Source organism: Strix uralensis, chromosome 6 (genome assembly GCF_047716275.1).
Source record: "Strix uralensis isolate ZFMK-TIS-50842 chromosome 6, bStrUra1, whole genome shotgun sequence".
Classification (NCBI taxonomy): Eukaryota; Metazoa; Chordata; class Aves; order Strigiformes; family Strigidae; genus Strix; species Strix uralensis.
In genome coordinates, this window is record NC_133977.1 from 21,954,262 (window position 1) to 21,967,756 (window position 13,495).

The 13,495-nt window shown below is 43.1% G+C and overlaps 1 protein-coding gene across 2 annotated transcripts in view; it reads right to left on the reverse strand.

The window, feature by feature from the left end:
* MAP3K20 (mitogen-activated protein kinase kinase kinase 20) overlaps positions 1–13,495 on the reverse strand; it is a 92,119-nt gene that overhangs the window by 5,912 nt on the left and 72,712 nt on the right. The window contains exons 16-18 of one of the 2 annotated variants that reach the window (XM_074873199.1): positions 12,919–13,011; positions 1,733–1,849; positions 153–227 (exon numbers count right to left, since the gene is read on the reverse strand). In XM_074873199.1, the coding sequence (XP_074729300.1) occupies positions 153–227; positions 1,733–1,849; positions 12,919–13,011 (285 nt within the window). The remainder of the gene's footprint in view (positions 1–152; positions 228–1,732; positions 1,850–12,918; positions 13,012–13,495) is intronic. The other variant, XM_074873197.1, reaches the window with a different exon arrangement.

The window sequence follows — 13,495 nt, forward strand, 5'->3', positions numbered from 1 at the left end:
TTTGCTCTGAACTTTAGGTTTTATAATTAATTACAGGCTGCTGAGACTTGATTATAGGATATAACAAAGCCAGAGGATGCTATTTCCACACCTCCCATGTAGGTTTTACCTTGGATAAACATTTTTTTTTTTATTTGTTTCTTAGAGCTTACCTCATACGTAACAACACATTCTACAGACTGGTGTTCTTCTATCCCCACAATCCATTTCTCCATTACAAACGGTGGCTGAAAAAAACATGGTGGGAGTTTTATAAGGTGCTCTTCATCTCCTGACTCGTTTCTGAAACACCCCAAAGATATTTTCAACATTTGCCTTTTTTCATCTGTCTCCATATTGTTAAGATCAATACTTTCCTTAAAATCTTATGAGACAAAACAATATATTTTGGAATTATTTACTTCCTTGTTTACAAAAGGAAACTGAGAATAGATTTCTATAAATAACAGACAGTAGGTCAGACAACATGGAATGTTTTCAAGGGGGCATAAAGCTTTTTCATTTGTGTGCATGTACAGTTTTTTTCCTGCTAGACTTACAGAGGCCATCAAGAACAAATACCTAGAGATTCTCAGAGATATTCCCCGACAGATATAAAAATGTTGAAGTATGTGAAAAGTTGATGTTATTGTATCTAGTTATTAGTTTATTTAACTTTAAGCCTTTTCTATTTTTCAGGAAAAAATTAAAATGTCCAAGATGAATATTAAACAGAAAACCATTTTGCAACAAAATAATAATAATTTTAAAAAACCACAAGTGTTGTTCCAGAAATCACTAACTATAGAAATAGTATTAGCGTGAATTAAATATGAGAATTCTTTTTGGCAAATACTTATATTTTCACATTTTCCTTAAAATTCTGACTGTTGAGAATCTGATTTTCCATTTTTCCTTTAGAAAAAATAACAAAAGGTTCCCCCCACATTTTGCCAAAAAAATTCATCATTAAAAGCATTCACGAGTTTGGGGTTTTTTATCAGTGCACATTAGAGCAGCATTCTAATTGGTAATCAAGCTGTATATTTTTTCATTTAGAAATTTATTTTGTTAGCTATTATCAAGTGGAGCATATTAATAAAAACAAACAATTAAAATAACAGCAAACAGAATGCCCTCTGCATTAACAAAGCTTCTGTTGCTTATGGTAAAAGTAGCTTAAATGCTGGCTGCTAAATATTTACAGGCAGGTTCTGAAATAAGGTAAAATGCTCAGTGACACTGAATTGCAGATGTGCAGTGCTGTACTGTCTGTTGATGGGTTTCGGTCTTTGCAACCCATCGTTGCATGAAAGAGGGAGTTTTAGAACCATGTAAAAGTTCTAAAACCATGTCATAAAAAATGAAAGAGAGAAAAAAAGCCCCAGACAAATCACATGAAGTTTCAAACTAGAACATTTAAATCACTTTCTTCTCTTGAAAAGGAAAGTAATTTTTTGAACATTCTCTTCTTTAAAAGGGATAATAAATTCAGAGGATATAACATGGAATTAAAACAAGAAAATATAAATTAGCTCCTTCTCTTATTTTTCTATTGTTAACATTATTGTCAGCTTAAAAGAGAACCAAAATACCTAACTCCTATTATGATACAAATCTGTTTAAAATGTGCATTTTATTTAAAAGCTGTCAAGAGATTGAGCTTCCACAAGCACAAAAGTCGACTGCTGTGGTATTTTAATGTCTTTGTTTGAGATCTGTGAATTTGTGAAAGCTTTAAGGCTGTAAATACCTTTGTCATCTTTAAAATCTCTACATCAGGTAGGTTAGTGTTGAATGTCACATCTTTTATGTAGGTTATTGCAATTTCATCCCCGTCCATCTCCATGTACATTTTCCATTTACAATCCTATGAATAATAAAAAAAGAATGCTGGATTGTTAGAATACAAATAAAAAAAACACAAAATGAAACAAAACCGAAAGCCAAACCAACCCAAAACCTAATCCTCAATATATGGGGGAAAACCCCACGAGAAAGATAAGGAACACAAACATATTTTAGGATATGCACATTTTCCAGTAGAAGTGTTGATAACGGAAAACCCTCAGGTTCTCTTGTTCACTCTCCTCTTAGCTCACTCTGAGAGACAGTCACCACGTTGACAGGTCTGGATGTCTTCAGAGGTGTGGATCCCCTGAAGGTCCCCAGGGGGATGGTGGCTTCACCCATCTGGACAGACAGCCAGCCCATTCGAGCAGGCAGCGCAGGAGCTCTGCACTCCCGCATGGTGGTGGAGGCACAGGGCAGCAGTGGGAGCTGTCAGTTGGGGTCACAGCCAGTGCTGGCAGCCAGCCCCAAGGACACCTTCCCAGTGAACCCGGGAACAAATGACCAGAGGGTCTGTGAAACACCGTTAAGACAGTCGCTCAAATAACAGGCAAGAGGATGAGCTGGTTATTACAGTCAATTATTTCAGATACTGAGTGCCCAGCGAGGCACTGAGCATCCTCAACTTCTGCTCACCTCCAATTGCACTATTAATTATAAGTTAGCTCAGTTTACAAAATAATCTTAGTGAGTATAATAAACCAAAGCAACGAAAGGTACCTTAAATTATCCCATGAACTACACATGGGGCCAGCACCCAACACTTTGCAAAGGTGTGAGCCTGCAGAAGCTGACGGCTCTGGCAGCATCCTGCAGGATATCCCACATGGGCTGAGCGCTGGGACTGGGGTTCGTGCCTGTGGCCAGGGAAGCTCCCACTGGGAACCAGAGACTGCCTGTCCATGGTGCAAACCAGCCAACATTTGCTGGGGTGCCCAGCAGGTGGTTTGGGGACTAGATACTGACCAGTGCACTGAGCTCCTCCAAAAATCAGTCCCCTGATGGACAACAGGGCTGCAGTGAAGCAGAGTGTCTCCATCGCCGTGCAGGCAGGAGGGGTCTGCCCTTCACAGAGACAGGAGCTCTTCCACACATGCCAGGGGTTCCCCTCCTGAGGAGGGTCTGTGTCTGCCACACACCACTGGCCCGGCAGGTGTGGTCTCAGCATTTGCAGGAGGCAGTCTTCTCAATTCTGCTCAGAAAATGCAAAAAACTTTCAATGGGGACACAGATGGCCGCTTACGGCCAAGGGCTTGCGTAAGCAGTTATTTGCACACACAAATGTACAGCAGACTAAAAAGTATCCGTTTGCACATGCGATTATTTGCTAGTGTTTGCACGTGCATCTCTCATAAATGTAACCTAGGAACTCAGCCCTCAGAAGTCTCAAAGCTTTCAATCAGGCATTGAATTGGCAATTCCAAGATAAAAGAAAACTGGAGTATAATCATTTCCGAACCGCAACAACAAATTATGCTTATGAAAGCATTTGGCCCTGTGTGTCCATCTGTCCTCATTGAAAGCTTCTGCATTTTATGAGCAGAGTGGACGTGTGAGTTGGTTTTCATATCGCTCCGGTGTGAGCTTGAGCGATGGGAACCATGGTTCAGCAGTCAGGGCACTGGACCGAGACTCAGAGGCACCGAGTTCAGTTTCCAGTTCTGCCATCAGCGTCCTGTGCAAACTGATAAGGTGCTGAAGTTGTCCTGTGCCTCCATTTCCTAATCATGGACTGTATCTCTTTGCACATCCTTTTTCAGTCCTGCTTTTTTGGGTTGTGAGCTAATCCAGGGTTACACCTGTCTCTTCCCAGGTAGGTACAGCCAATGCGCCAGCCCTGACGTCAGCTGAGGACTGTACATGCTATGTGAGTGAACAGCAACAGCAAAGTGAGTTGTCTTTGACACCTCCTCGCCTCTCAAACTGTGCTCCTCTCCCTGCCCACACTGTCCTTGTTGCCAGACTTTTTTTCAGGACTTCCTAAATTCATGTTACCTGGATTCCCTATTGCAGATCAAACCTGAGGTTAGAGACAAGATGCTTGATGACATTTATAAGTTTTACAAAAACACCTGAGCCAAGGAAAGAAAAAAAAAATTGACTTAAATACTATCCCTCCAGTTAATTCAGCACATCCTCTGCCGTGAGACCAGTGCCAAGCACCTAGGAGCCAGAGCCACACCTTGTGCAGGGCTCCTGTGCCTTCACGACTCAGGATTTTGTGCTGTTCACTCACATCTCCCTACAGACCTGATCTGACAATTGTGAGCTCATTTTAATAAACCACATAAATCAAACGACCATCTCTAAAGAAAAGGCTGACAAGCTGTGTAAGTCCAGGGTCTGGCAGGCGGTGGGCACCTGCCAGCGCCCAGCCCCTCGCTGGATCCGCCGTGCACGCAGGAGCCCTCTCCGTGTGGTAACGAATCAGGCTGCCCCACGCAGCTGTGGATGCACGAGCCCTGCACAAACACCGCCTTCCCCAGCTCCGAACTGCAGCTTCAGAGAAAGAAATACACTCTCCCGTCCTTCAAATCCAGCCCCCAAACCTTCGGTCCTCCTTGGGAGTCCTCTCCAGCCACACCATGCAGATACCAAAAGGGCAAATTTCCACACTATGCATACCCTCTCTGGTCACTCAGAAATACATCTCCTTTGGAAAGGTTTTCATCTTGCGTTATTGTAAAATCATCAGTGGAAAGGGAAGAGAAAGAGAGAGAGAGAAAGACAGGGAAATAAAGAGAGGAGAGACAGGGAGAGGCTGGGAGAAAAAGAGAAAAGATAGAAAAGACAGAAAGAGAAGGAAGGAAGGAGAAGGAAGGAGAAAAGACAGTAGCTGAGGTGACTTTTGAATGAAGGCACTTGGGAAATATCTAAGATAGGTAGGTGGGGCTACTTGTCTTACAAACTTGGTAATGATTTTGTTCAACCACACAGTAAATAATGCAAGATTTGTGTGCTGCAGAAAGGGACGTATTTCCCTGTTTTCCAATCCAGTCCTAGGTTCTTATTTAGCAATGAATAGGAGAGAGATGCTTAGCCACTTAAGCAAAAATTTGGCTAGAATAACTAAGTATATGTATTTCAATTCTTTGATGAATTGGAGCCATAAGATTTCTTGGATCGAGACTGTATTTAGTGTCAGACATATGTGGGAAAATAATTTGGAAATGGCTTGTTCAAAATATCTGGTTGATAAATATACTTACACAAGTCCTTCAAAGAGATTTTCCTGGACATCTTGTAATTCAAGCATTTAAATACCTCCTGGTATTTACCTGCTCACAATTGATTTAAATAAAGAATTTCAGCTTTTTGTTTAAAAAAAAAAAATCTAGTTTCAGAACTGAGAGGCACAACCAGCAAAACTTTGTGTGAAAAACATTTCCAAATAACACTTTGACAGACCCAATAAATCAGCAGGCTCTGCAAATGATTGTAGAAAATAAAAGCAAATCACACATGTATTTTGAGCCACTTCTCCTCAGCTTCGAAACAGAAAATAAGAACACTTTAAAAATTAAGTCCCCTGCTTACTGTGGTGACAATACTCCTTTAACCCCATATGTACTAACACCTGCAACAAAAACCAAAAGGGAAATGGAAGATCAGCACGGGCTTTAAACAACAGACATGTCTCCTGCAACAACAGCTTAAAACTCTTGCTGGGGAGACACCTCATTTTTCAAGGAGGCCCAAATCCAGGATTCATTTTAAAATCAGTGGTTGCAATAAACTTTTTTTTTTTTTAAAGATTGAAGAAAAAATGGAAACGGCATTGTAGCAGGCAACTGGATATTAGAAGAACAGTAAGATGTAACGCAAGATGAAACAAATATGAAAAAAATGTTGGTCATGCTGGTACTAAAAGTAGTAGCATGTTGATGATTTAGGTCCCCAGAAGCTCCTTTACATTCTTAGCTATTATCTATCTCAGCTGCTGAAACCTGCTGTTTTAAAGGCATTAGAGTTGAACATCTAGTGACAGCACTTGGGTTATTTATCATTATGTATCACCCTGCTACACTATATTTTATTATTCTGGATTTAAAGGAAGATAACACAATTATGGTTAATTTGCTTCTCTTCTTTATATATATAGTGTCATGACCCACCACGGCTTTGTCCCATGAGATATTTTTAACCAAAAAGAAATCCACAAGAAACTCTCCCTAAAAATTCCATTAATAACCTCTTGTAGCGTGTATAGGTTGCAGGGTCTGGAACTAAGAATGTTTTAATCTCTTCAGCAAAACAATGTCTCATAATGATGTACAGGACTATTGCTGCACTGATGAAGAATCATACATAATTCAGCACCTTTCACTTGGCACCACTGTGATATCCTCATTAGCAGTGGCTCACAGTGGCTGTCAGATGGTGTCCATGCGAATGCAGGCATTATATTGTCTTTGAGATGTGCAGCTGCTTCCATGACACTGCCAGTATATAAAAACATGACGCCAGTTTGTTTTATTTAGTGCTAAACCTTCCAGTTTGTAAAAACAAGGCTGACACAGAGCCTGACATGAGGCAGTGAAAATAATTAGCTCTCATTTTCTCAGCCTCCTATTTCCTTCTCCCCGCTGTGTTCTCTTTCCACTAAACCACCACATGTCAGTCGAAATGGGAGGCAATTAGTGGGCTCATTTCAGTCCCCACAACTGTGCTGAAAAGAAAGTATTTATGATGGCACAATGAACAGCTGAAAGATTAAATAACATTTGCCTTTTGAAAAGAAAATGACTTCTAGCTAAATGGGCAATTTTTGATTATTCTCAAACAAGCTTAGAGTAGTTGGTTTTTAAAATACAAGAAAGGAAAATGAGTCATTTTTAGGTGAAAGAATCAAATAAAACTTGACACAGTAATGCAAATAACTGATGTTTTATTGCAAAATATGTAAATGTGTTATACCCTTAACAATGGCTGGTGTCTCAGGTCAGGGCAGGCTGTTGCCAGCCAGGCTCCAGCAAGAGAAGGTGGCTCCACCGCCGGTTTTGTTTCAGCTGTGCAGGCAGAAAAAAACAGGGGCGGAGGGGAGGCCTTCTGAGAGAGATGGTCTTAAAACGTACAGAAACAAAGCAAGCGAAAGATATATTTATGTTATCATTTGCCTGGGTGCCTTCCTCTGAAAGCCGGAGCCCTTACTCCTCAGCGAGGCAACAGGCACTGGCTGGCTGGAGCTTGGCCTGGAGAAGCATGAAGCCTTTTTAACACCTATGCAGACCACCTGGCAGTACCAAAAATATCTGTCCCCTTGGCACCACCCTTCTTCACCCTTCTTTAATATCCAGTGTTGTGAAGCTCTGTGTCACCACGGAGGGGAACACAATGGTAAATATCAGGCGCTGCTACGTGGTGGGGGCTGGTGCCCCAAGAAGAGCAGGTTGCAGAAGCCAAGACGGAGAGCTCTGTGATAACAGTGGTCCTGAGCCTTGCCATAGCATTTACCAAAAGCTACCCTTGCCATGTCATCAGAAATGAACAGGGATTGCTGCGGTTGGAGGCATCATCATCCACATGAGCAGCCTGCTTGCAACAGCAGGACTGTAAAGGTGGAGCATGAAAGACCCGAGTCCTTCCCCAAGGGCTGTGCAAGTGCCCTCCCATGCTGTCTGAGTCAGCCCTGTCCTCCAGTGGCATTTCCCATGGACTGCTTGTGGGAACAACGTGCTGGAGCTGTGCAGGTACCATGTCCCCACCAACGGTGGGGCAGCACATGGAGGCTACAGCTCATACATGGGGGCTCGCAGCCCTGTGGGACGTCAGCCATGTGGAAAAGGGTGTGCAGGAGCTCAGGAAAGGCACGGCAGGGCCATTGGACATGTCCTGCACATGCCAGGGACAGGGGCTCCTCTTCCAGGCTTTTGTCTGGAGAGGATGTGCCAAGCCTACAGACCACTGGGAACTTGAGAGACAGCATGTGAAAAGCATCAAGTTAATTCAGAGTGGCCAAGGTGTAAAAAGAAAGCTTGAGATTAAAACATCTAGAAAGTCAAGTGAGCAGATTAACTAGCTGAAAAGTCTATATGCCTCTTCAGGATTACGGAATAATTTCTGATGGGAATCCCTGCTTCAGCACTGCCTATACAAGGATTTTAATAGGTGTTGGCTTGAGTTTTAACTCAGTTACACATAGATGCTACAGCTGGAGCAATCCCAGTGGAGATGATGGAGTTAGACCAGCTCCACCTTGTGTAAAAACAATACATGGTCCAGAAAAGCCTCTTTGAAAGAAAATACAAGGAGCTCATATCACCTGTGTGAAACCTATAACACCCTACCACTGATCCACCTCCTCAGTGGACTACATTAACCAGTTCTTAATGCTGCTAGTTATATTTAAATGTGGCTGTGGTTTTATTTTGCAGCTTAGGTAATTTTTTTTTTCTTTCACAAAGTATTTACCCCTTTATTGATGACTAATTAGAATAGGAGCAAATCCATGATAATTGCACACAAACACAGCTACTCTGATTCTTGCATTAACTATTAGCCTTTAGTAAAGCATTGTGCTTTGAGATGTAATTAAAGAGAGAGGCTTTAGAAGATAAGGTTTTGAGATAAGGTTAAATAACCCCACATTAGAAAGTCAAGGTACTTCCAAGTATCTTGCAAAGGAAGGGTCAGATAAAACCAATTCTTCTGCCAGCTTTACTTACTGAAGTGGGTTAAAATACTTTCAGAGCATGGGGAAGGTATACAACTGAAAAACTACAAAACTGGAATTTAAAATTCCAGACCTTGGCCCTTGCTTTATTTTTTGCCATATTTGTAATGGGAGAAGTACCTTACACGACAAATTAAACTGGTGATGTTATATCATGTCTGTCTGAACTAGGAATTTTTTTAAGAAAGTAAAGAAAGGTTTTCTGAGTGTTGATGCAGTGCGAGGGTGGAGAAGAAGCAGCAGCAGAAACGGCATTCCAGTTACAACAACTATTTCAGTACTCTTTTGTCTGGTACTGCCTCCATTTTGCCAGCCCAAGTTTCTCCACCTGAAGAGCTGGTCACAATGTCCCCCTGAAGTAGCCTTAATATGTTCACTTTTGCACTACACATTTAAATAATAGCATTAAAATATACCCCCATTTGGATATTCAAGGCTAGAAAATAGTTCACACAGTTAGCAGATGGTTTTAAAGAGGCTCTGCTTCTTACCTTGTCAAATGGTGGGAGAGGTAACTGGGGAAAAATAAGGCAAAATGGTGAGCCAACTTCAAGGCTTTGTGTTTGGATATAGGTCAGATTGTGCCACACTCGGTAAAAAATGAAAACGTTCAAAGGCATGGTGAAATCTCCCCTTTTGAGGACCAAAACTAAAGAATGCATCAACAGGAGACAAAAAAGACTGTGAACCATCCTTCTTAAGGGGTTGGGTGATTCATCAGTGCAGAGCCGACACAGCTCAGACACCTTTCCCTGATTGGGAAATTTTAATGAGCCACCTAGGATGAGAAAGCAATTGAAAATTCCCTCTGCAGTTCTGCGAATCAGCCCAAGCCACAATTGCCAGGGTTTGTTTTTTTACCCTCTTTGGTATCTTGGAGTTAATTGGTGTCCCCCCGCCCCTTTTTTTTTTTTTTTAATTTGTGGGAAAAAAATCATACAAAATGTCTAAATCTATCTCCTTTCAGCTCAGTGGGAATTGTGTACAGAAAGGTCATTAAAAGGAAGTGAATGGAATTAACCACATAACTCGAACTACAAGAGTTGGAAAAGAAACCTCTAAAAACCAGGTTAGCTTTGCAGCGCTCACTCCTGATGCATTCGGAGAGCACAAAGGTCAACGGAGCTTTCATCACCTCCAAAGATGCAGCTAAAAAGGGAAGGAAACTATAATGAAATGACTGCATCTGTCAGCTGGTGGAAACCAACATAATCCCACTAGAAGATGCAGTTTAAATTAGATAACAAATCTGAGGCTGGTAAAGTTGCGTACTGGGAAGCCAATGTTTCATTAAGTGTACAGACGAGGCTGAACATTCGAATGCCACCCTGAAGTATATTCACCAGGATCCTTGCTAAAAGGCACTGCCCTTCCTAAGGCCCTTAAGTTTCTGCCTGCTTATGGAGAAGGTGCACTGGCTGTGCCGACGGGACTCAGTGCAGTGGCAGGGAGAGGACACCTGTGCCCCACGGAACCATCTTCACACCTGAGCCGGTGCTGTGCTCTGACCAGCCAAACGCATCTGAACTAACCTGCACCCCTCAAATGGTTTCTGGGTCCTGGCCCAGCTCATCCAGCACTTCTATGCCCTGTGGCGTTGCGGTATGTCACACTGCATGCTGAGGCTGCACCCACACCAGAGCTTAGGTCGGATCAGGAGCATGCTTTTATCCCACGTGTCCATCCTGTCGCACGCTTTGGTGGAGCCACCTCTGAGCGCATGGATGGGCTTTCTTCCAAGTCCAACTACGCCAGAAGATCCACACTACAATAACTAATGGGAACTCAGCCCAGGAGACCAGCGCAGGGCCAGCCTGGGGTAAAACCTCCCTGTGTGACCTGTTCCCCTGTACAGAGACCTTCCTGCTGCGCTGCACTAGCTCCCAGATGAGTCTAATAACCTCCCTTGATGTACATGGGTCTCTAATAACCTCCCTTGATGTACATGGGTCTAGCAGTCTACACGTCACCCGGGGAGCACACGTTCTCAACTCGTAACCCAGATTTGAGCTTATTGCCTCTTTTTCCTCGTGGCTACAACAGGAGAAATGCTTCTTAGTTAGGCAGCCAGTTATAGGGACTGATTAGAGTAAAGCTCCTTTGAGAAATTTATTTTTAAACTGATGTAGGCCAGCTTTTTAGCTATAAAGATGGTGGAAGGTACGATCCCAAGTGCTTCTGCTGACCCAGTTTTACAGGAACAGGCACCACTCTTTTACAAAAATGGGACAGTAAAAGAAGTTTAAACCCTTCGATCCTGGTTTACCCAGTATCTCCAATTCACTTTGGAACAAATCTGGATGGCAGCAGTAGTTGGCTTAAATCAGCCTCTAGGGGAGCTAGAAGATTGTATCCAGGGATTTTCAAAGAAGCAAGCTTGCCAAATTTTCTATATTGTATGTACTACACCAGTCTTTGTTAGTGTTATGTTTAATGCAAATTGCCTTGCTCACATTGGCCCTATCATCCTGCCTGAAAGCTCAGTCAATCTACTCCTTCCAGTCCACTTTTTAAAATTGGTTTAGCTGAAACATCTTTAAAGGCAGGTATGAGTTAGTAAGCAGATCTCGGACAAAAGTTTCCAGCCCAGACAAACTCAGGTGACAGACTGTGCATTCCCTGGAATGGCATCAGAGACAGGGGTGCTGCGGCAGGGCGGATGCCAGGGAAGGCAGGCCTGGCACGCGCCCACGGCTGCGGAGGGAATGGCTTCCTTGGGAAGGGGCCCGACAGTACACAGAGCAGAGAGAACCAACTGGGAGGTCACAGCGAAGGCAGGACCCAAAAAAACCCGGTTCTCAGTTGGTACATCAGAAACCTGCAAAGCTTATGTCAGCGCTATGCAGGCCCATTGAACTAGCCCCATCCTCTTGTAACAATTCAGCTTCTGTCCCAGAGACTTTGGCACACTGTCTCATTTGCAAATTTTGCTGTCATGGGTAAAATATGTACTTGTCCTCAAACTTAGCAGGGTTTAGTGCAACCTGAATTTCTCTGCAACGCTAAGAGCTCTATTCACTCCTTCTCTTGCTCTTTCCTAGGGGAGGTTGCCCACCTCCCTGCACTACCACTCACAACCCATATTGGAAATGGAAGGGAGATACAACCTACTTCATGGACTTTTAGTTTCTTGTACAGTTGCAGACAGGAGAGAAAGATGCACACCTACAAAAAAGCAGCTGTACAGCATTACAAGCTACATGCATTCAAGAACACTGAGACAGTCTAAGTAATTCACATAGTGATAAAGAAGATTTTCATAGGAAAAAAAAAGTGCTTAGGATAAAAGAAACAAACAAAAAAAGGAAATCTCCAGACAAAAAGCAAAAAGCTTTTTCAAATTGATGAAATGATTTCAGTACGAGTCCAAGTTCCTACTAAGTACAAAACTAAATGCCTTCTCTGCAAGCACCACCAAGTACAGAAATCAAGAGACTTCTACAAACAATATGCCCTGAAAGCAAAGCAGCCAGATAACACAAGATGAAAGTCAGCCACCCACAAGTTTAGGGTGGACACACAATGCAGATTTGTCAAATACAAAAGGAAACAAATCCTGCTGTCACAACCCCTGACTCTAACTCAGAAATGCTTTGCACACCATTTCCACATAAATGATTAATTCTAAAACCCTTGAACTCAGAGTCGACGGCAGGCTGGATAAAGAAAACAAAAAGCATGGGACAAACCTCACTCTCGAGAAAAGACAACGTGGTGGCAATGCTTTGCTGGAACATCTGGAGTTGTCAACAGTCCCGTTACACAGGGTGTAATGAGAGATCCTTGAACCAGCTCAGCTTGGAGCTGAGGTTTGATTAGGATGTGGCATGCTGGTAATTGCCTTTTACCAGCCGCTGCACAGTCGTTCTGCCATCTGCAATGTGCTGCACCTACCCCTCCCTCCTTCCCCAGTACCGTCAGTGAACATAGTCACCAGCACAACCAGTCCTGTCCCCCGCATCCAGCAGCCATGCATACCACATATTCCCCAAACTCCTCTTGGTTACATAAAAAGACACCACCTTTCTACCGAGACAAAAGTAATAGTCTGTCCGCTAACATCAGGCATATGGCACTGCTCAAGTGTGAATGGGTTTTTTTGCATAAATGGATTGTTATTTCACACCCATTGGGATAAAAGAAACAAAGTGGAAGTCTGAATTACAAAAGTTATAGTTAAAAAAATTGTTCACAAGGAAACAAAAGCTTTCAGTCAAAGCTTTCTGTGCCACTCTTCTTCCTTGCCTGCGGTTTCCCATCACCAATGCAGCCCCATTTGCCACCTTGACATTTGGTCAGCACTTTCCAAAACAAGAGGCTTCTCACAGCAAATTATCTGTTTGTGTCCAGAAGACACTGGACCCTCTGGGTAGTGACCGTTAACCAAACCAACTGATCTAGTGCTCCCAGCTTACCTTTGGACCATTTCCCGGCTTCAAGTGATAACCAAAAACAAGCTCAAGATTCACTACTTTCTCTATGTTTTCTTCAGCTCCACCTGCAGAATCCTGACAAAAAAAGGCAAGGTGAGACTTCACATCTACCACAACCCCCTGGGAGACAGGAGCAAGGCCTCTGGTGGCAGAAAGGATTTGCCTTTCAGATGCTTCAAGTCTGGCAGGCAGCAGGAAGGAGCCATCACTCTGTGCCAATCACGCCGCTCCAAGCGGGGCCGGGGTTTCTGCGCGCAGTGGATGGCACCTGGGAGATGCTGAGTGATTTCTGCTCCTGCCTGAGCCGCTCCAGTAAGGCACAGTGCCGCCGCGAGCATCGTGGCAGCCACTGCCATTGGAGCTGCGGCCAGCACGGCGGCGAAGCCCCGAATTTCATTTTCCCCTTCGGGAATGTAAATTCACTTTAAGTGTATTTCATTCTACAGCTGTGCAATAAGTTATGACTAAAAAAGTTACTTCAGGCTTTGGGGTCTAGAATTGTTTGATTAGCTCACTGAATTAAATCAGGCAAATATCTACTCTGGCAACCCTGAGGTTC